General features: G+C 42.8%; 2 protein-coding genes across 3 annotated transcripts; both read left to right on the forward strand.

Moving 5' to 3' along the window:
- Positions 1-148: 148 nt before the first annotated feature.
- LOC306923045 (putative polypeptide N-acetylgalactosaminyltransferase 8) lies at positions 149-18,769 on the forward strand. 2 transcript variants are annotated; one of them, XM_079501030.1, is made up of 11 exons: positions 149-407; positions 7,236-7,521; positions 8,915-9,081; positions 9,933-10,116; positions 10,600-10,797; positions 12,693-12,807; positions 13,683-13,868; positions 14,546-14,683; positions 15,358-15,453; positions 16,673-16,858; positions 18,262-18,769. In XM_079501030.1, the coding sequence occupies exons 1-11, from the start codon at positions 218-220 to the stop codon at positions 18,379-18,381; spliced, it is 1,866 nt and encodes a 621-aa protein (XP_079357156.1). In that variant the 5' UTR covers positions 149-217; the 3' UTR covers positions 18,382-18,769. The 2 variants fall into 2 exon arrangements, with proteins under 2 accessions (XP_079357156.1, XP_079357157.1); XM_079501031.1 differs by having other exon boundaries at positions 362-407; positions 7,240-7,521.
- Positions 18,770-21,335: 2,566 nt separating this feature from the next.
- On the forward strand, positions 21,336-22,046 carry LOC306923233 (dnaJ homolog subfamily B member 2-like; the record flags this gene model as incomplete). The annotated part of the gene is made up of 1 exon (XM_079501265.1): positions 21,336-22,046. The coding sequence occupies one exon, from the start codon at positions 21,336-21,338 to the stop codon at positions 22,044-22,046; it is 711 nt and encodes a 236-aa protein (XP_079357391.1).
- Positions 22,047-24,532: the final 2,486 nt, after the last annotated feature.

A 24,532-nucleotide genomic window follows, 5' to 3' on the forward strand; every position in this document is an offset into this window, starting at 1 on the left:
ATAGCTGTTGCCCATTTAGTTCTTTTTGGAGCTAATTTGTGCTTTTATTTATTTATTTTTACTTTTAGTACATACTTTACTATGGACGATGATATCCTTGATTAGAAATGGCTCAGTTTATTGTTTGGTGTTGAAGTAGTTATACAGGTCTGTTGAAAAGTCGCCTCATGTTCCCTGACGTGCGTAGGGCAGAATTAATATTCCCTGAGAAGCAACCATGAAGACGTGCTCCCTGCGAACGATTGGAATTATCTTTGGATCCTTTTTGCTGTTGATGAATATCATCGTTTACATGCACGGCGGCCTGAGAACGGAGCGCCAGGCTCTTCGAGGAGGAGGGGGGCCCGTGGATCAAGAGGTTCTGGGGCGAAAACTGGAGCAGATTGAACAGAAGCTCAATAAAGTGGGTGAGTGAATATCTGTGTTTAATGGATAAAAATAAATGATATCTATTTTGTAATGCTAATTAGAAAGGACTGTAAATATATACCTTCAATAACCCAGCAGGGAGACCAAATACCGTGCTGTATTTACCTTAAAAATTAGTGATTAGCCCTTTGAATCTTGAATGACAGCCACGGTACCATAAAAAAATAGAAGGATACCTTAAAAACGAATTGGAGACAGACAAAATAAAGTTCTGAGAGGAAGTTTAAGGTTTTAACTGTAATTTTTTAGTAGGTAATAAAGTCAATTTACATAGAGAATGTGCTACATGGTTCAGATAATAATAATAATAGTACAATACATCACTATAATTTAGAGTATTCAATTGTTCCAATATGGATCCGAACTGAACCTTTCACAGTATCTTCCTGGCTTATACTGTAGATCACGTCAGTTGTTGATAAACGTTCATTGGCTCAATAGATAGTTCATTTCCGCAATATCCCACGGTGGCGCTGGTTGTCGAGCGCTCATTGGACCAGGACTTGGATGATGAGACTGGTATCGTGACATCTTCCTTGGTTCCGTCATTGAGGGCCATAGACCGGGAAAGCACAGAGGCTGGCGTTGCTATGGCAACCTGAAGATAACATTCTTTCCCTGCTTGCTGTAAACAAAATATGACCTATATGGAACACGGTCTGGGCCAAAGTTCTATCTGTGTCGTCCAACAGAATATGATGGAGTGGCCAACTGGACATGACGTGTAAACAACATATCAGAATGTATCTAACCGTGTTGATGACACGGACCTTGCACAATGCACAGTGGTGTTTTGTTTTCTTCCGAAAAAAGATTTTCAATAACATTCCAAATTGCATTAACCCATTCTTAGTCCGGGAACCGAAGGGTGATTTTTGGCTGAACGTGGTTTCGTCAGATAAAGTTTTTTTGTCAACTGATTCTTGTAGCTTGGGGTCACCTCTTAATAATTCAAGAGGGTGCCCAGTGATATCCTTTGGGCATTTTTTGTTATTAGCCCCTTAATGCCCGAAACACAAAATAATCCACCCAAAATAGAGTTGTATGGTATTTCATGCAAAAATGCATCAACTTTGATTTCTACAGTGTTTATGAATGTGGATATGCAATCCACATTGTATAAATGTATAAACTGTATGATTAATGCATTATTTATTAATGCATATTATTAACCCCTTCATGCCTGGAAACCCCAACATGCCATAAAATATATATTTTGAGAATGAGATTGTATGCACAATAATCAAGTCAAATGTATCAAATCTGCTTTCTACCATCTGTATTAGTGAAACTGTAGCATATTTCTTTCCAGGTTGAAGATGGTGGCAACAACAGCCAAATCCAATGATACACTCCAAAGTGTATGACCTAAATTATATATATTCAATGGTCTTAACTGCCATGTTCACAGAGGATGGAATGCAAATGTATATACCTTTATTGAAAGGATAAGCCCCTTGAGATGCATCATCTCATTTTAGAGGGGGTCCTCAACACAGATGAACAGTAATAATAATAAACGGCATCATCTAATAAGCAAGGTATAAATATGAACATGCATATTGGAAAAGAGGCAGCACTTTGTTGTAGAAAGACAAAGTCCAAGAAAGATATATAAAATTAAAAAAAAGATTAGAAGCATGAGCAAGGTGTTAGAAGATGAGTGAAAATCGATTATTTAAATACATTGAAAATAAGTGATTGATCTAATTCAGAAAGCCACGTCCACATTGAAGACGTCGCTTCGGGAGGAATGCTGCTGATGCAGATGTCACTGTCATTGATGTATCAGACCTTTGGACCATCCAGCTGATGTCAACCACATACCTGTCTGACAGTGATGTCTACCTAATCTTCGAGATATAGGTCTACTGTGAAGTCTGTGATTACATCATGGTCATGATCAGGTCAGTCAGCAGAGATGCCAGGGAGACGGGGGTCAGCTAGAAATACCATGTCCTATCATGATATATCTCCTCCAATCACTGTAGCTACAAACAGCCGCCTTTTGAGGTCTGATTTCCACACTCCTCATCTTGTGCTATAGGCACTCCAGCAAGTGCCATCTGGACCTTCAGGTCCTGTTCCGTTAAGGAAACTATGGAGGAAACTAGACTACTAGTCTGGGAGAAAAGAATGGGAAAGGTCATGCAGGTACATCAAACCAGCTGCACTACCACCAACAGATTAATTGAGAATGTATAGATCCCCCACTTTTAAACATCTTTGTGGCAAAATGTTGATGGGCATCTTACACCAGCATGAGACCGAGAGTAGTTTGGATGGAAAAAGACAGATCTATCAGGCCACTGAGCCCTACCAATCTACCTAAAGACAGATCTATCAGGCCACTGAGCCCTACCAATCTACCTAAAGACAGATCTATCAGGCCACTGAGCCCTACCAATCTACCTAAAGACAGATCTATCAGGCCACTGAGCCCTACCAATCTACCTAAAGACAGATCTATCAGGCCACTGAGCCCTACCAATCTACCTAAAGACAGATCTATCAGGCCACTGAGCCCTACCAATCTACCTAAAGACAGATCTATCAGGCCACTGAGCCCTACCAATCTACCTAAAGACAGATCTATCAGGCCACTGAGCCCTACCAATCTACCTAAAGACAGATCTATCAGGCCACTGAGCCCTACCAATCTACCTAAAGACAGATCTATCAGGCCACTGAGCCCTACCAATCTACCTAAAGACCTGCAGTAATAAGTGTAATAAAGTAATACAAGTAATAAGTGTAATAAAGTAATAAGTGATCGACTTAATTCATAGGAAAGGAGGTGTGGTGGACATGACCACTTCCAAATAAGCATTTATTTTGGAATGCAAATTTGTTGCTTTTGCATTAATTATTGTAGGCCTATTTTATGGGCTTTTGCTGTGTTAAGCATGATGGGGTTAATATCTAAAAATGCCCTATTCTGAAATCAAATATATTGTACATATCCACATTCATGCGGATAAACACTCTAGAAAGCTAATTTGATGCATTTAAACGATATATTTTATGGGATTTGAGGCATGAAGGGGTTAATATGCATGAATTAATAATGCATTCATCATAAATCTACTACATTGTGCCTATCCACATCCACAAACGCATGTAGAAAGCAAATTTGATGCATTTAGACCAAGTAATTCGCATAAAATACCATAAAACTTTATTTTCAGGGATTTGTTAGTATTTCAGGCATTAAGGGGTTAATAACTAAATTTGCCCAAGGGATATCACTGGGCACCCTCTTGAATTCGTGAGAGGTGACCCCAAGCTACAAGAATCAGTTGAGAAATAAACTTTATCTGACGAAACCACGTTCAGCCCCACGGCTCCCGGACTATCTGTACGGGAACGCCTTTTCGTGTTTTAAGCATTGATATGCTTTAGCAGATCTATCTGCTTATAGCGCGGCACCGAGTGCCGCGCTATAAGCTTGTAGGTCTGCTATTTTTTTGAAAAATCGTGAAAATGTGGCGCAAATGACATATCTTCTTTCAGAGCAAACGTTTTTTACTCAAATCTTTGCTTCTGGGGGTGGTTGGGTCCCTGGAACTACATATTGTCAGATGGGGGGGGGTCCGCTGCCAAATAGCCTACAGATACTTCTGGGGGTCCTTGACATGAAAAAGGTTGAGCACCACTGACATAGAAACATTGAGCACCACTGACATAGAAACATGGGTTTTTCAGAAAACTTTTAGGATTATTTTTTAAGAATTGTCACCAGGTCTAAATGGGTTAAAATGTTATAAAGGAAATAAGACTTCACATAGGCTACTGTATGATCTGAGTTCAACTGATGTAAATCTCTCTACTGCGTAAAGGATATAATTGGGTCAGGAATATGTCAACTTTGACTCAAATGCTGGGGTTGAGTACTGTACTGTACTGTACTGTACTGTACTGTACTGTACTGTACTGTACTGTACTGTACTGCAGGGGGGTAGGCAACCTTAGGCACCAGTGCCAACATATAAATAAACTATTTGCAGTCAAATAAATTAAGTCCCTCACATTTGTGTGTAAATTACATCCTGCATTCTACATTCATTAAAACTGAACTCTGTTATTGCTCTGAGTCTAATGATCATTATAACAACGTGAAAGAAAATATTTAAAAAGAAGGAAAAACTTTATATTGGTGGACAATCAAAATATGTTGGAATTTTTCCACGTGGTGTCATTCAAATGAATTAATGTTGATATGGCACACTGACGATCTAGGAAATAAAAACATGGCAGGTCGCAGACCCCTGCTGTAGCGACTGTACTTCAATACGTCTTCTGTCTCATTGTGCTCCTGTGTTCGAACCCGACACAATGAACACAGGGGGGCGCCATTGTACTGCAAATGTCTGATTTGAAATACAATCCGAGGCTGAATTTCAAAAGCTATTTTTGGTTACGCTGTGCATCGGCCAGTTAACAAACGCAAGCGTTTGAGAACCACCCACACTGTAAACATCCTTTTCTGTCCTGATCTCTAAGTACATACAACCTTGATTAAAATCCACAAGAAGACCTGTAATGGCAGGTAGGCCTAATCCATCGAGAGGAATAATGCCTGTGCAAACAGGGACGGATTAGAGTAAAAAGGAGCCCCGTGCACACATTGCAATTTGCAAAGCTGCCAAATTTAAAATTCACCTTTGAATATGACCTCAAATGTGTACATGGAAATGCTACTTGGGCCTAACCCCTGTCCTTGGCTAGTTGGCTTGGCTTGATGAAAAGAGTACATCAGGGTCCATTTGGTTCCAAACTATCACTTAGCTGGGGACCCCCTGAAACTCTCAAGGACCCCTAGGGGTCCCCAGACCCCACTTTGGGAACAGGCAGCCTTAAATGACAGGGGAAGTGATGTGAAATTAACTCTTATTAATGCAGGCTTTCACGAATCAAAACAGTGAGAATAAAATGAGCGTTTAAACCCTGCCTGAAAATGGCATGCTAAAATCTATATCATGATTAACAGAACTAAATCACACGTATTGCATTCTGTATGGTGCAAATCATTAAATCACACGTATTGCATTCTGTATGGTGCAAATCACTAAATCACACGTATTGCATTCTGTATGGTGCAAATCATTAAATCACACGTATTGCATTCTGTACGGTGCAAATCATTAAATCACACGTATTGCATTCTGTATGGTGCAAATCATTAAATCACACGTATTGCATTCTGTATGGTGCAAATCATTAAATCACACGTATTGCATTCTGTATGGTGCAAATCACTAAATCACACGTATTGCATTCTGTATGGTGCAAATCATTAAATCACACGTATTGCATTCTGTATGGTGCAAATCATTAAATCACACGTATTGCATTCTGTATGGTGCAAATCATTAAATCACACGTATTGCATTCTGTATGGTGCAAATCACTAAATCACACGTATTGCATTCTGTATGGTGCAAATCATTAAATCACACGTATTGCATTCTGTATGGTGCAAATCATTAAATCACACGTATTGCATTCTGTATGGTGCAAATCATTAAATCACACGTATTGCATTCTGTATGGTGCAAATCATTAAATCACACGTATTGCATTCTGTATGGTGCAAATCATTAAATCACACGTATTGCATTCTGTACGGTGCAAATCAATACATCACACGTATTGCATTCTGTATGGTGCAAATCAATACATCACACGTATTGCATTCTGTACGGTGCAAATCAATACATCACACGTATTGCATTCTGTATGGTGCAAATCATTAAATCACACGTATTGCATTCTGTATGGTGCAAATCATTAAATCACACGTATTGCATTCTGTATGGTGCAAATCATTAAATCACACGTATTGCATTCTGTACGGTGCAAATCATTAAATCACACGTATTGCATTCTGTATGGTGCAAATCATTAAATCACACGTATTGCATTCTGTATGGTGCAAATCATTACATCACACGTATTGCATTCTGTATGGTGCAAATCATTAAATCACACGTATTGCATTCTGTATGGTGCAAATCATTACATCACACGTATTGCATTCTGTATGGTGCAAATCATTACATCACACGTATTGCATTCTGTATGGTGCAAATCACTAAATCACACGTATTGCATTCTGTATGGTGCAAATCACTAAATCACACGTATTGCATTCTGTATGGTGCAAATCACTAAATCACACGTATTGCATTCTGTATGGTGCAAATCACTAAATCACACGTATTGCATTCTGTATGGTGCAAATCATTAAATCACACGTATTGCATTCTGTATGGTGCAAATCACTAAATCACACGTATTGCATTCTGTATGGTGCAAATCAATACATCACACGTATTGCATTCTGTATGGTGCAAATCAATACATCACACGTATTGCATTCTGTATGGTGCAAATCAATAATCACAAGCAACCCGTTGCTAAAATGAAAACTGCCACAGTCTCTTGTTATGGCTTTTACATATTGGTATCGCTTGGACTCTAGTATGCATTATTAATAGGTGAAACATTATGAAACTTACATTAGAAGATACAAACATGAGAATTATCATTCATGTCACTTGTGTGTGTGTGTGTGTGTGTGTGTGCGAGTGTGCGTGGCCCAGGGCCGGATTTAGCCAGCCCCACTCAGGTGGGCAGACAGAATTGTAAGGGGGGGCGACTCCGCCGGCGCGGGTGGGGTGTCAAACCCACATTGGGTGGGCAGGACGCACGTTTGGGTGGGCTATGCCCACCCCTGCCCCCCCCTAGAACCGGCCCTGGTGCGTGCGCACTTGTAGTTTAATATTTTCTTTCTTTCTTCAAAGTAAGGTTCCTGGAGTCATCCAGTCATAAGGCATCCTCCTCAGATCTCCACAATAAGGCTCCAGTTGTTGTGGAAAAGCAGCCGGCGGCGCAAAACAAGGAGGAGAAACCAAACCCAGTGGTAACCAAACTGTTCCCTGACTCCCGTCTGTTCGCCTCGTGGGGCGACGGGCTATCAGAGGCACAGCAGAGAGAGGCTGAGGATCTGTACATGAAATATGGATACAACGTCTTCCTCAGTGACCGGCTTCCTCTGGACCGCCAGCTGCCGGACACAAGACCCAAGAGGTAAACTCCCTTGACTCCTTCAAAACCGCTCTTAAAGGGCACCTACGGACGGCTGCAATTTGAAACGGGCCCCCGTAAAATCTGAATCCCCACCGCCCACCCCTTTTCCCCTCACTGTATATTTTCCCTTTTTACCTCCTTTATGATGAATTCCTGATCTGTTCTTTGACTATATAGAAGTGTCTATTTGTACGTCTCTAAATGTTTTGATGAATTGAACATGGTGGACCCTCTTGTAAACAAGTGTAATGCTTAATTGGGTCGTCCACTCACAGTTAACAGTCTTTGTATTGAGTTGTGCTTGAAATGTACTGTAATTCTGCAAACTGTTAATACATATTTCAATCAATCAAAAACAAACCTGAGTCCACTGGGGCAGTGGTTCCCAAACTTCTTCATGTCAAGAAGGACCCCCAAATTGACACTATATAATCAGCCCGCGGACCCCCATTTGAAGAGGTATGCCAGGGACCCCTCCATAAGAGAAGATTTGTACGGCTCTAGCAGTGATTTTCAACCAGTTTAATTTCAAGGACCCCCAGTTTGACATGCATTAGACTATGGACCATTTAATGGCATTTCTATCTCTGGAACCCCCAATTTATATTGTAAAATCAATGTTATTTTAACTCTGAGAGTGTACAAATGGAGATGTAATGGAGTAGAAGTAAAAGTACTGGAAATGTACAAATACCTCAAAATTGTACTTAAGTACAGTACTTAAGTAAAAGTTACTTTCCACCACTGCTCACTATGTCCATCTCTCTCATCATCCAGATGTCTGCAGAAGGTCTATCCCACAGAGCTGCCATGTGGGTGTGTCTCACTATATGTCCATCTCTCTCATCATCCAGATGTCTGCAGAAGGTCTATCCCACAGAGCTGCCATGTGGGTGTGTCTCACTATATGTCCATCTCTCTCATCATCCAGATGTCTGCAGAAGGTCTACCCCACAGAGCTGCCATGTGGGTGTGTCTCACTATATGTCCATCTCTCTCATCATCCAGATGTCTGCAGAAGGTCTATCCCACAGAGCTGCCATGTGGGTGTGTCTCACTATATGTCCATCTCTCTCATCATCCAGATGTCTGCAGAAGGTCTATCCCACAGAGCTGCCATGTGGGTGTGTCTCACTATATGTCCATCTCTCTCATCATCCAGATGTCTGCAGAAGGTCTACCCCACAGAGCTGCCATGTGGGTGTGTCTCACTATATGTCCATCTCTCTCATCATCCAGATGTCTGCAGAAGGTCTATCCCACAGAGCTGCCATGTGGGTGTGTCTCACTATATGTCCATCTCTCTCATCATCCAGATGTCTGCAGAAGGTCTATCCCACAGAGCTGCCATGTGGGTGTGTCTCACTATATGTCCATCTCTCTCATCATCCAGATGTCTGCAGAAGGTCTACCCCACAGAGCTGCCGAGCATCGGAGTGGTGTTGATCTACCTGAACGAGGCCCTGTCCATCATCAAGAGAGCCGTCCGCAGCATCATCAGCCGAACCCCCAAACACCTGCTGAAGGAAATCATACTGGTGGACGACCACAGCACCAATAGTAAGAACTGACCAGCCTGTGTGTGTGTAGGCTACTGTTGTAGCTGTGGTATAGAGCGTCACAGTCCCGCCCCCTTTCATGACCACGCCAGGCCCAGGAAATAATTCCCAATGCATTTTTTCCATAGACATTTCAAAACTTATTTATTTAAAGACCTTATAAGCGTCGTACAAAGTCGTACAAACTCGAGTCGTGACAAATCATGACAACAAACACAATATTTTGGAAACAAATAATTACAAAGAATAAAAACAACAAAAACAGTGTAACCTGCTGTTTTTTTCTTCTTTCTAATTCTTTGTTTGGCCCAAAACATTGTGTGTGTTGTCATGATGTGTCACAACTCGAGTTGGCTTTGTCCGCAGCGTAAACGTCTTTAAATAAATACTTTTTGAAAAGTCTATGAGGAAAATGAACGGGGAATTATTTTCCGGGTCTCTCGAGGGGGCGGGACTGCGACGCTCTATTGTCAGGGCCTTTGGGCCAGTTGGGCCAAGGAAATTGGCCCGTGCAGTACTGCGTTTGAGGCCCTGGCAAGGGCTCCTGGGACCTTTCATTGGCTGTTGATTGTGTTAAATTTAACACTTGTGGCGATTCAATTTAACACTCGGTGTGTCATGATGAATGGGTGAATGTGAAGTAGGCTACAATGTAAAGCACTTTACATGTATAAAATGCAGTCCATTTTCCAATTACTGTGCATATCCTTCCTGTTAGTTTGTTAATGCTCAGTTTATCTCCACCCCTGTAGAAACCATCTAGCTCCATAAATAAATGGTTTGTTCGTTTTCCTTCGTTCCAGTGAGTGTATAGGCCTACTGTAGATTTCACTGTATATATTACGTTTTCAGATGACCTTGGAGAACCGTTAGAAAACTACATCACACTGGTTAACACAGAGAGGCCTGGCCTGGTCCAGAGAGTGAGACACGAGCAACAACGGGGCCTGGCTCAGGCCCGCCTGTCGGGCTGGGGACGGGCCGTGGCCGACGTCGTGGTCATACTGGACGCCCACATTGAAGTCACGGAGGGATGGTGAGTCACTTTGAACCCATTTAGGCCTGATGTCGAAATTTAAAAAAAAAAGTCTTCTAAATCCTGACAGTTTTCTGAAATACCTCATGTTTCTATATCAGTGGTGTTCAATATGTCATTGTCAAGGACCCGAAAAATTATATGCAATTGGCCACCGACCCCCCATCTGAAAATATGTTGTTCCAGGGACTTCCCCAGAAGCAAAGATTTGAGTTAAAAACGTATATATTCAAAGATTTGTGCCACATTTTCACGATTTTTCAAAAATAGCAGACCTACAAGCTCGTAGATCTGCTATTTTTCAATGGCTAAATTATAACATAACGTTTAAAACACCAAAAGGGGTTCCCGCCTAGAATGGGTTAAGTTGTCCGAAAGAAAGGCTGAAACCATCGATTATTTTCGTAATGAAGTTCCGTTGTGATTGTGAATGTTCCAAACAGTTGAGTCGACTCATTGTTGTATGTTGTTGTGGTCGTTCAGGGCAGAACCTCTGCTGGCCCGGATCAAAGCCGACAGGACTGTGGTGGTCTCTCCTGTGTTCGATAAGGTCCACTTCACTGACCTCCACGTCGAAGCTTATGATCCGTATGCGCACGGTTTTGATTGGGCCTTGTGGTGCTTGTACGAGTCCTTCCCGCCGGAGTGGTCCAAGCTCAACGACCAATCGCAGCCAGGGAAGTATGTATGTGGCATTTATAACATTGAAATCCTCACCTGAGTAATGAATGACGGCTCACTTTTACTTTAGTTGTACTGTTTTGCATTAATACTGTATATTTGACGGGGATAATAATGCACAATTTAAAAACTACTACAGGCATAGCTGTCGGCTACAGTAATGTACATATTATCATTGGACGAGGGGCGGAAGTATAGCATCGCGCTATTGTGATGACGATTGATTGATTGTATCTTTGAAGGACTTAATCGATTTTTTATACTATACTCATGTGACCATTTCACCTGTTTGTTGACTAGGTTCAAAGAGTCTGCTAAATTCCTCAATTGTAATTGTAAAGAGTACAGTATATATCTGATTTAGATGTTCCCCACACCACACCAGTTGATTTTGTCGACTAAAACTAAGACTCAAAATGTTCGTCAACTACCTTTTTCCACTGACAAACTAAATGGAAACTAAATAAAAACTAAGCTATGATGACTAAAACTAAGCAGGGTGGCGCGTTGTGGGCTTGTAGATCGGCTATTTTCAGCTATTTTCAGCAAGTGAAAAAAACGTCATTACGACGGCATCAAGGCCCGACAAAACACATTTTGTTCGACTAAATCAACTGTAGATTTAGTCAACTAAAATCTTATGATATTTAGTCGACTAAAACTAGACCAACACTAAAACATTCCAGGTGACTAAAATGTGACTAAAACTAAATGTAAACTATTCAAGAGACTATGACTAAAACTAAAAATCTAAATTTGCTGCCAAAAACAACATTGCATTTGCCCCATACCCATACACCATCCCCTGTACCTGATTTAGATGTTCCCCATAGATGTCCCCCATACATACACCATCCCCTGTACCTGATTTAGATGTTCCCCATAGATGTTCCCCATACATACACCATCCCCTGTACCTGATTTAGATGTTCCCCATACATACACCATCCCCTGTACCTGATTTAGATGTTCCCCATAGATGTTCCCCATACATACACCATCCCCTGTACCTGATTTAGATGTTCCCCATACATACACCATCCCCTGTACCTGATTTAGATGTTCCCCATAGATGTTCCCCATACATACACCATCCCCTGTACCTGATTTAGATGTTCCCCATACATACACCATCCCCTGTACCTGATTTAGATGTTCCCCATACATACACCATCCCCTGTACCTGATTTAGATGTTTCCCATAGATGTTCCCCATACATCCACCATCCCCTGTACCTGATTTAGATGCTCCCCATAGATGTTTCCCATAGATGTTCCCCATACATCCACCATCCCCTGTACCTGATTTAGATGCTCCCCATAGATGTTTCCCATAGATGTTCCCCATACATCCACCATCCCCTGTACCTGATTTAGATGCTCCCCATAGATGTTCCCCATACATACACCATCCCCTGTACCTGAACAAAAAAGAAGATCAAGTAAAATATTGCTTCAAAGGCAGAATCCTCCTGCAGGGGTTTCCAGTGTTATTGTGTTATCATCACCTTTATTTATACTCTGAAATACAGTTGAGGGCAAGCCCTCATTTTCAATGTAGCCGAGGTTACAATACACAGAATACAGTCAAAACAATACAACACAACATTATAAATCAGGATAAATTACAAAGGAACTTAAATGCAGAACAACCAGTACAATAAATCAATTGAAGCAGGAGCAATCACGGTGAAAAATGTTCTGGAGCATTCCTTTGAACTGACCGAAGGATGGCAGGGAGCTCAGTTTTAAGGAGTTTTGAAGTTCGTTCCACGAGGTTGGGCCATTGACAGAAAAAGCTGTCTTTGCCCAGTTTGTTAGTTTGGTCTTGCCTGTAGCCCCCTGCCAATGCACAGTATGATTCTCAAGTCTCTACATGTTAATAATGTGTCCAGGAGCCCCTCTGTCATGGGCATCTTTGCAGCCGACCGGGTCTTTCTGAGAGAGATCGGTGGTCTGGACGGTGGAATGATGGTGTACGGAGGAGAGAACGTCGAACTGGGGATCCGTGTGAGTATAAACTCAGCCGTTCAGTAATACAGAGATGCAATTCATTTAACCCATTTTGGGCAGGAACCCCTTTTGGTGTTAGCATTATGTTATGCTTTAGCTATTGACAAATAGCAGATCTACGAGCTTGTAGGTCTGCTATTTTTGAAAAATGACTGACGACTGACATAGAAACATAGCTTTTTCAGAAAACTGTCAAGATGTAGAAGACATTTTTAGAATCTGATCTCAAAATGGGTTAAAGGGTCGACATTTTCAACCTATCTTCATGAAATTCTGAATGGTGCATTTACAGTATATAGCGCTTTCATTCAGAGCGCTTCACGTGGATTGTGCATTGCATTCACACACACACCACACCACACCACACCACACCACACCACACCACACCACACCACACATTCATACACCGATGGCAGAGGACACCATGCAAGGCACCAATCCATTCACACACACATTCATACACTGATGGCGGCGGACACCATGCAAGGCACCAACCTGCACATCGGGAGCAATTTAGGGTTCAGTGCCTTGCTCAAGGACACCTCGACACTAACTCTGGGGGAGCCCGGGTTCGAACTGGCCTCTACTGGCCACTCTACCCGTGATCCACTGCCGCCTCTGATACAGAGGACAGACATTCTCCTACTCGTGTGAATCTCTGTATTTTAGCTCAAAATGCATTCTGTGAACCCTGTGCATTGCACGCTAGCTGCGCCTCCTCCCCCACATCTTCAGGTTATGGCTGTAGGAGAAACACTGAATTGTGGTGGTTTAGGTTGGTTTAAGTACTACTGTGTAATGAAATGATGCCGCCTCCTGACAAATGAGTACTATATTGTGTCCTAAGAAGTGATCTGTGTGTTCCCGGTCAGGTGTGGACGTGTGGAGGGAGTATAGAGGTGGTTCCGTGCTCCAAGGTAGCCCACATTGAGAGGGCCCACAAGCCCTACATGCTAGACCTGAGCCCCGCCATGAAGAGGAACGCCCTGAGAGTTGCAGAGATCTGGATGGATGAGTACAAAAACAATGTGAAGATTGCCTGGAACCTTCCTCTGAAGGTGGGTGTGAGTCTATTTCTGCTTGATTATAGTCTGTAGACAATACATTCATCCAATATACCACATGCCAGAATTGTGCCTCCCAGTCTCGGCAGAGTAGTTCTGGAGTGGAAAGCAAAGCAAAGCAAAGTTACTATATTTACCCAGGGTATCTGGGCTAAGCTCAAGAACTTGTTTCCAGCCAGGCCCTGCTCATAGAACATTTCATGGTAGTGGTTCAATGCCTTGCTCAAGGGCACTTCAGCGGTGGTAATTTTAACGTGTCGGACTGATTCGAACTGGCGACCTTCCGGTATCAAGACCGCTCCGCAATCCGTTCGGCCACCGCTGCCAATCCAACGGATTGTGTGGCCCTGGTCTTTCCCTAGTGGGTCTGATCGAGGGTAGCTCCCGGGACGTAAGTCGGGACTTGATCACCCCGGCTGGGTCACCTGAGTGAGGGGTATGATGTTCTGCAGAGCACTGCAGTCTGCTTCAAACAACTTTGACTGTCAACCAATAATCTGTGTCGTACCCAACTACATGTCTCAATGGGAGAGTAGGCAGACCACCTCCAATGTGCTTTTACGCCATGTGCTAGTCATATTAGCATCTCTCATACAGATGGGGTTAAAAATCATTAATATCATTATTAATTATTCATTAAAATAAGTCCTGCATTGTCTTCTAAACAACAGGGTAATGAGATAGACATTGGAGACGTGTCGGAGAGGAAGAAGCTGAGAGAGAAGCTGAAATGTAAACCGTTCAAGTGGTACCTGGAGAACATCTACACTAGTCTGGAGCCACTGGACGGTCTCCTGGCCTATGGGACGGTAAGGTTCATTTATTTCGACCGAGACCGATTCTACAAAATGTCTCAAACTAGTTCATGCCAAGGACCCATAGAATTATCTGTATTTGGCCGCCGACCCCCATCTGATAATATGTTGTTCCAGGGACCCCCCCCCCCCCCCCCCCCCCCCAGAAGCAAAGATTTGAGTTAAAAAAAAACATTTGACCTGAAAGAATATATATTCAAAGATTTGCACTACATTTTCACGATTTTTCTAAATTGGCAGACCTACAAGCTTGTAGATCTGCTATTTTTCAATAGCTAAAGTATAACATAATGCTTAAAACACCAAAAGGGGTTCCCGCCCCAACATTGGTTAACCAATAACCACACACATTTCCTAAACATTATACTTAGGTGACCGGGTGGAGTGCACCAGGTCTCTGTACTAGTCCCCTTACCTGTTTAGATATCTTGAAAATATTTTTTTATCATGATTATTACCTGCCATAGTGTCAACCCCTTACCCCTGTGTGTCGGTGCTTAGACTGGCACATTCGCCGATACCGATATGACAAATATGGGCCGATACCGATACTTTCCCGACACTGATACGGTATCACTATCGGGGCATTTGTAGAATCGGCCTCAGGTCTTTAATGGGTTAAGTCTTGTTAATTACCTTGACTTCGTACTGACCTTTGACCTGCACAGCTGCACAACAGCCTCCTCACGACCTACTGCCTGGACCAGGGAGCCATACCGGGAAACATCCCCATCCTCTATGGCTGCCATACGGGATCAGCCCAGGTAACCAAACAGTGGTGTGTGTGTGTGTGGGGGGACATTCAGACATTCAGATAGACAGACCAACCCAACCTGGTGTCAAGTACTAGTAGGTACAGTATATTATAGTATACATTTGGTCTACACAGTGGCATGCACAGACATTTAGAGGGGCAGGTGCTCAAGTGAAAAAAGGGCACCTTGTGCAGCGCGTGGAACCGGCCGGTTGCCTTAACCCTTGGACTGCCACTCCCAATAGCAGCTTTTCAGTGACATATATTCATATTTTGAATTCATAATTTTAATGCCAAAAGAAAAATCTGCGATATACACTATCTCATTTTCACAGGGCAAGACTATAGTATTGGACACTCAGTCCTGATGGTGGCGGTAACGTCACCATTATGCAGATTTTGACCAAATAGAGCGAGTCTGGTGAGATCACTTCCGGTTAGCGATCAAAATATCCGGTAGTATCTTTGCTACTGTGCAGCACTATCAGATGTCCGGAATGCTAAGCTATCATCGTATTTTTTATAACTAAGTCAAATTAAGCTCTAATCAAGCCCAAAATATCGCATTTTACGCAGCGATGCATGCGCGATCACGCGGATTTCGGCCGGTTTTAGGTAGATTACATCGGCCGTTAGCCAAATTAGCCAAAAGTTGCTACATTTTGTTATATTAAGCTCCCGATTATAGGGAATTAAACCAGCCCGTCAATTCCGTCAACGGTAGGTTTGGATTAATTAATTAAATCCGTCAATTCCGTCAACAGTAGGTTTGGATTAATTAATTAAATCCGTCAATTCCGTCAACAGTAGGTTTGGATTAATTAATTAAATCCGTCAATTCCGTCAACGGTAGGTTTGGATTAATTAATTAAATCCGTCAATTCCGTCAACGGTAGGTTTGGATTAATTAATTAAATCCGTCAATTCCGTCAACAGTAGTCCAGGGTTAATAGTGTGAGATTTATAGATTTTGGGGCATAAATAATATATTAGAAGCTTTTTTTTTTAATCAAGAATTGATCAATGTCACCATGTGGTCCAGACCACATACTGTACACTGTTTCAAAAGGGCACATTGCTGTCCAGAGGGCAAGGGCAGGTGGTGCTCTAGCACCCCCTAGTGTCTATCTGTGCACGCCACTGGGTCTACAGTTACAGATTATAGCCCCAAGTATTATTACGTCGCGTGTGTATACCGTATGGCCTAATTTCTCATCCTTGTCACTCAGCACTGTTTCTACAAGACGGAGGGTGAAATCATCGTGGGAGGACTTCAATCGCACAAGTACAACAGCAACGCCAACCGCTGCCTTGTGGATCCAGGCAGTGGGACCGCCCCCACCCTGCAGAGCTGTGACCTGGCCCGGACTACACATGAACACAATGAACTACACATGTACTGGGACTTTAAACAGGTGAGACCCTCAGGGGGCTTTTAACTCAATTAGGCCTGACGTCGAAATAAAAAAAAAAGTCTTCCGAAAGAATATATATTCAAAGATTTGTGCCGCATTTTCACGATTTTTCAAAAATAGCAGAGTGGCGCGCTATGAGCTTGTAGATCTGATATTTTTCAATAGCTAAAGCATAACATAATGCTAACACCAAAAGGGGTTCCCGCCCAAAATGGGTTAACTCAATTCGCGCCAGCATTAATTAATCCCTCGATAGCGTATTGCCAAGGTTTTATCGCGCGTAACGGCCGGGCTCCACCGGACGCGTCAGCGTCGCGTCTCCGTCACCGTCAGGGAATGTTCCCTTTTTAATCAATGAAGGGTGGCTCCACTGCCCGCGTTGACGGAGACGCGACGCGTGCATTAAAATTGAACCGGTGCGTTTTTTGACGCGACGCAGACGCAACGCAACGCGTCCGGTGGAGCCCTGGCGTTACACTTACTTTGAAGAGCCAAATATCCGTAACCGAATGTTACAATGACAAACTGCTGTGTGTGTGATGTCATGCCCGGATGTTGTTGTGTCGGTCGGTGGTCGAAATAGCCGTCCGTGAGTGTCAGCCCGCCTGCTACAGCCTGTTGAAAACCCTTGTATTCAACAGAAACGGCCCCCTCAATGTCCTTTCTGAGATACAGAGCTGTGAATGGTGGGTTTAGACAGGAAGTGGATGCGAGCGCATGTTCAAAATGGCCACGGCCAGTGTCTGACTCTGTGTTGATGTGGTTAGCAACATCAGCTAGCGATACGATCCGATCAAAAAATGGATTCAAGAATACAAGCCCTCAAACCCGAGAATCTGGGGTTTGGCGGGCTAGGGTACTAATTTAAACCTTCGTGTTCCTGGTTTCTGGCGGAGTTAACTCTTCAAAGATCAGAGAGAGGTACAGTAGGTACCCTCACAAAAAAAATATGCAGTAATCCTGGTCTCTAAACTGCCTCCCCCTGGCCAGCCGGGGGGCGCCTGATGGAGGGGAAAGGAACTGGTCGGAATAACGTGTTCCTTCCTCACTCATGCATAGAAGGAAGCATGAGGTCAGTCCGCTGCCCCCCTCAGGTTGGCAGAGGAAGTGTAGCGCCCAGGATTACATTAGATAATTGACACTGGGTGAAATGAATGGGTTGCAAAATCGTGGGATAAAAATTATATATATATAAAATAAAAGAAAGATCAGAGAGAGAAATTTTGAACCGAATTTAACTTTAATCTAGTAGAGGGCTACCCTAGCGTGACCTTTTCTAAATATATGTCATGTGTGTCTATTTGAAATTACAAAATGTATATATTTAGTTTCTTTTGGGATTGCAGTAACTTTGCTGATTACACCCACATTCTGATTCAATAACTGTTGACATGATGTTGCAGGGTCACCAAATCAGGAACAGGGCCACTAAGCGATGTCTGGAGATCGCCCAGGGACAGCTTGTCATTCTACCGTGCAGCGGACAGCACTGGCACATTGACAATGTCATCACAGACTTTTAGCTTATAATTCTACCGTGTAGCGGACAACACTGGCACATTCACAATGTCATCACAGACTTTTAGCTTATCATTCTACCGTGCAGCGGACAACACTGGCACATTGACAATGTCATCACAGACTTTTAGCTTATAATTCTACCGTGTAGCGGACAACACTGGCACATTGACAATGTCATCACAGACTTTTAGCTTATAATTCTACCGTGTAGCGGACAACACTGGCACATTGACAATGTCATCACAGACTTTTAGCTTATTATTCTACCGTGTAGCGGACAACACTGGCACATTCAGAATGTCATCACAGACTTTTAGCTTATTATTCTACCGTGTAGCGGACAACACTGGCACATTCAGAATGTCATCACAGACTTTTAGCGTGCAGCATTGCCATGGAGGTTTGACACAACTCAACATCAAACAGTAGTAGTATTGTAGTAGTAGTAGTGTAACTGCCAACGTTTGAACAGATTAGCTTAGAGTAGTTAGATTATAATTCAATAGAGCACCGAAGTCTGACGTCACTTTCAGTAGAGGGCGCCAATACACAGGTGCATGTATTTTTTGAGTGGTGCAAACCACTCCAACAACTGGCTTTGTTAGTACCCGTGTGTGTTTGTGCCTGTACGGGTGAGCATGGTTGCTATGGTTAGTATGTGACGTCACTGCACCACTCAGTTCACACGGGTGTGATTTTTTAGTTGCATTGAGATCCCCATAGGGCGATTTTAGGTCGCTTCATATAAGAACTGTGTTTGAAAAATAAACCGACCACCCCAGCCTTTCTGTCAGGGGAGTGGCTGTGCGTCGTTAATGATGTCCATTCATATTTGATACAGCCAGTTTTATTTCTGGAGAAAATGGATTTAATGTGGCCGCAAAAGCCTTGAAACTACATATATGAAGGCAATGTCGCTGCTAATATACGTCACGCCCAGCTGTCAACACATTGCGTTCCTGAGATTCCTCGTTGACGTAAGCTCAGCTGGTGGTGACTCGACACGTACTAACCACGAAACATTAAATATCAATAATAAAAAAAAACGTAATTAACATTCAGTTTCTGATGTGCGACGGGCAGATGCAGCCACCCGCCTACCAGGAAATGTAGTCTCTGGGTTGTTTCACTCGTTTCGCTTTTTTTGTTACTCTTTGGGTATATTTGTACATTTCCACCTTCAGTCGATGCTTCATATCCATATGAGTGAAAAGGCCGGGGTGATCGGTTTATTTTGCAAACACAGTTCTTATGAGGCGATCTAAAATCCCCCTATGGAGATTACAATGCAAATAAAAAGTAGACGAACCTGTGGATTGACGCCCTCTACTGACAGTGACGTCAGGACTTCGGTGCTCTATTGTAACTTTTATTTCACGTTAGGTAAGTTGGTGTTTAATTAAAGTTAGATTAGAGTTTTTTGATTGTATATCGGTTTGCGCCGGGTACCTTTCTATTGTGTAAATAGTATTGAAGATCATGTCTTTAACCATCATGTATTTGAGAATGATCATGTCTTTGTAAAAAACCTGGAAGAACCTAAACAAAAGTCGTCATTAATAAACAACATTTCACTTTCCAACGCTATACATACTATACTATATTATATATTATACATGTGTTCTATAAAGTGTTGTGTAGTCATAGCACTTTATAGAACACATGTATAATATATAATATAGTATAGTATGTATAGTTTACATAGACACTCCACTGTTACGTTCTTAGTTTAAGCTTGAGTCATGATAACTACTTTTTATATATGTGATGTAATGCCATGCTTTTGTTATTTGTTTTGTTATTGCCTAATGTAAGTCGCTCTGGATTAAGAGCGTCTGCTAAATGCCTAAATTGTAAATTGCTATGTTGCATAGGGCATTCACTTCTAGTCATTTTTACTAGTTGCCTAGTTTACTAGTCGACTAGTTGTTTAACTACCTATTATGTAAAAAAAGAAAAAGGGAAATAAATATTTGTACATTTAAAAACTGTGTACACTGGTGACTAACTATAATCTACCTGATCTTGAGGCCTACAAAATCAAGAAAAAAATAAATATGAATATATTATATATTGAATATATTATATATTTGAATATATATTGAAAATAGCAGATCTACAAGCTCACAATGCGTCGCGACACATTGTGAGCTTGTAGATCTGCTATTTTCAAAAGATGTTGTACACAGTTTGAACTTGTGAAATGGGACATTATGCAATATGAGTATTTTTACTTTTAGTTTCAGTCAGATCCTTATATGGACTTAAATTGGACTCAAAGTCCATGAAGTAGACCGAGCAAATAAACAGGCCACCAATGCAGCCCTCACACCTACGTCACACCTACGTCACACCTACGTCACACCTACGCCACACCGCCCATCCGACCAATAGGCCTATGTCTGAGTCGGTGTCGGGAGCTTTGTCAGATACCCATCAATCTGAGTATCCCATCGTCTTGAGAGACTAGATACCCATTGTACTGGTCTGTCTGCGTCCCTTTTGTGCCCATAGCCTATATCTCTATGTCAGCCCTTGTCCCTTTTATGCCCCAGAGCCATGTTTTGCCCATACATGAAGCTCGCTGATGTCATCAGTATAGACCCGTCCCATATATGGGCAATGCCCCTTATAGACGACACATTGCGGTTGTCATTGGGGACAATTTTAACATAGGATTAGGTTCCGACCTCACGTGATTGGTTGAGGGGTGTATGACATCATGCCTCGCTGGCTCGACGGTACTTAAACTGAGCATTGGTGTCATTTCTCTTCAAGATTATAGAATTGAAAGAAGTCATAAACTGTGTGCAGTGAGAGACTGTCACGAAGAAGGGACAAACGCGGGGCACTGCTACGAAAAGAACTTGAACCATAGGTTTAAAACTCCGACCTATACTTACCGATCCATCCCAAAAGGTATATACAAACACTGTTGTGAGGAGGGAGGGCCGAAATGGTGAATCACTATGACATCCTGGGCGTTTCCAAAATGGCCTCTCATGAAGACATCAAGAAAGCCTACCGGAAGTTGGCACTGAAATGGCATCCAGACAAGAACCCCGACAGCCAGGACGACGCAGAGAAGAGGTTTAAAGAAGTGGCCGAGGCCTACGAAGTGTTGTCGGATAAGATTAAGCGGGAGGCGTACGACCATGGCTGCGGCGGAGCGAGACCCAGAGGCCTCTCTAGCGCAGACGTCTCCTCCTCCTCGCAGTTCCCAGATTTCAACCACCCGTTCCGCAATCCACTCGACGTGTTCAGAGACTTTTTCTGCGGGCAGGATCCGTTCAACGATTTTACACGTTCGAAACTGAACAGTTTCCCCGACTTCGAAGACCAGCCGGGCTTCTCTCAGTTCGGCTACAGTCGAGTCCACTCCGTGTTCCCCTCGGTGAGAAAACAAGGGGCGATGGGCATGGGCACAGGGGGCTCCTTTAAGTCCATCACCGTGTCACATCACCTCAACAACGGCAAGCGCACCACCACCACGAACATCAACGAGAACGGGCAGCAGAGGACGGAGGTCGAGGAGGACGGGGAGCTGAAAAAGGTCCTCATCAACGGCGTCGAGGACGAGATGGCCCTGGCACTGGAGCTGAGCCGACGGGAGCAACAACGCCTCCCCCTCTACCAGTCCCACAAACCTTCCAGAGGCCCTCACTGAGTCCGACAGGTCCCGCAAACCTCCAGTGATCCATTAATCCCACCTGTTCTACCGGGCTTCTCTACCTGCTGAAAGATGACTGCTTTATTTGAAAATAAAAATGAATGTCAGAACTTTGTGTGCCAGAATATAGGATGTGAAGTTATGTGTGTGTGAGACGACTACTGGAAAGAAGACGGGGCGGCACTTAATATTTTGAATCTCCTAGAAAGTAATAGTTCAAATTCATCTGCATTAAATGCATTTTTATTTAATTTTTTGCTAATCCCTCCCTTGTTGGGCTGGAGAGGGTGTGTAGCCCCTTTATGCATCCCATTCACACAGTGCTGAGAACTCATTCCAACTTGGCCAGCTGTTTTCTTTTATGTTTTTTTTAAACCATTTTATTGCCAATTTAGTCAACGTACAATGACGCTGGACTGATCAGCGCCCACTTTTTGTGTAGGCTGCCAGCTATAGGCCAATGAATTAAATCCACAAATATAATCTGTTTGTGCACTTTTTTTGTGGGGCTCTATGGCTGAACTCGAGGCTTCAGAAGACTGGCATGAAGGGCTGTCCATATTTTCTTTCCCAGTATAAAGGCCGTTTCAGACGGGGAGCGACAGGACGCATACAGTGTGAAAAGAAAGATCATCACAATCCAGGTCTATAGTCGCCCGCGGCGCGTTCACAAACGAAAGGCCTTAAATCGGTGATTCTCAACCTTTTGAGCGACGCTATAGCCACTCAAACGCGTGGTTTTGTGTGTGCAGCCTCGATCCCCCCGTGATGTCATGTGGCAGCCAAGTCTATGGGATTAAAGGTGGTTGCACACCGGCCGCGTTTTTCGGAAAATCGATGGAGAAACGCTGCTTAAAAATCCGAATTCGCGCTCGGTGTGTGGAGACCTTTAATTCTAGGAAATTCAAGGAATCCACTGGAAGCTGAAGATAGAACCTGACCTCATCAAACCATAGACATACATGGAAAAGACTGGATCAACACCTAGATCTGCATACATGTATATGGAGCCGGCCAGCAACTCTACATCTGACCTCAAACCCTTAGATCTCCATATATGGAGCTGACCTGTTCTGACATTCCATATGTTTCCGTCCTTCCTCTTTGATGTCTCCCTTTTGACTGATACCATGTACATTCAAAATTAAGGCCCGGCCCTACCTGGGGCCTCCTCAAAACCTGTACACTCAAGACCACTGCCAGTGCCACCCTTAGATTGCCATTTATGGAGCTGACCTGTTCTGACATTCCATATGTTGATCTGACCCCCCATGCCAAAGTGCCAGTGCTCGCCCAGCAGTCTGCTGTCACCCAGGCGGATGCGTGCACACAACCTCGCACTTAGTTCTCACCTTCAGGGCGTCTTACTGGTATTATAATGTCATGTGAAGCATGACAATTTACAATTTAGGCATTTAGCAGACGCTCTTAATCCAGAGCGATTTACATTAAGTAATAACAAAAGCATGGCATACATCACATATATAAAAAGTAGTTATCATGAATCATGCGTAAACTAAGAACGTAACAGTGGAGTATCTATGTAAACTATACATACTATACTATATAATATATTATACAGTGACAACAGTGTGTGAAGCATGACAAAATCTTCACTGTTCTGTTGCGCAAACGTTAACAAAAATCAGGTTCACTTTGCTGGCAAAAGTTCTCACAAAGAGAACAATAGTGTGTGTTGCCTATAGGTGCGTGTATATATAGCCTACATTACCAGTCAAATATGACCCAGCATGTTTACATGTTTGAGATGGGGAGAAACTTGCCCTCAATTTGCATTTGCTTCATTAGGAGTAAAAAGTTTGGTTTTTTGAAAAATCACACTCGTGTGAAGTGAGGGTGGTATGGCGGTACTTTTCTTTCCTGTAAATGGGAATGGGTATATTTTGACCCATAACACCCACAACACATTGTTAATAACATGTTTTTAAGTTAAAAAACAAACGTTGTTATCCATTATCTTCATTATAGGTCCTATAATGAAGATAATGGATAACAGCGTTTGTTTTTGTTGGTCAAATTTGACCCGCGGCTAGCTCCTTAAACCACTCTGTTTTTGAAGATGAAACATTGAGATACATAATCCACTTTAATCCACTCCACCTATTTTAGAAATAGGTCAACAATACAAATGGCGCTAGTTTTGTGAATGCGTGGCCCCACTGTGTCCCCCACAAAATGACCGGAACTACTTAATATTCAATACAGTTGCAACCACTATATTAATGGCAAGTATTTCATACAACTTAAGTTCGAAAAGTGTGAATTATCCCTTTAAGACCGACATGTCACGGACAGAACGTACCATACAAGGAGATAGGCCTATGGACGCTCCATATAATGTATGGTGAGGTCAGGAGTATCACACGACACCCGGTATAGAGGGAGTTGGAGGCAGAGTTGAAAAGGTTAACTCATTCACTATAGCAAAGATGTTTGTGGATGTCTGTCGATCCAAAACCCAC

The sequence above is a fragment of the Electrona antarctica genome (assembly GCF_951216825.1).
Source record: "Electrona antarctica genome assembly, chromosome: 5".
Taxonomy (NCBI): Eukaryota; Metazoa; Chordata; class Actinopteri; order Myctophiformes; family Myctophidae; genus Electrona; species Electrona antarctica.

Excerpts from the sequence above, each read along its gene's own strand:
- LOC306923045 (XM_079501030.1), top strand. The coding sequence starts at position 218 with ATGAAGACGTGCTCCCTGCGAACGATTGGAATTATCTTTGGATCCTTT. Across the intron at positions 9,082-9,932 it reads GGACGACCACAGCACCAATA|ATGACCTTGGAGAACCGTTA; the intron begins GTAAGAACTGAC and ends TTACGTTTTCAG. Across the intron at positions 10,117-10,599 it reads ATTGAAGTCACGGAGGGATG|GGCAGAACCTCTGCTGGCCC; the intron begins GTGAGTCACTTT and ends GTGGTCGTTCAG.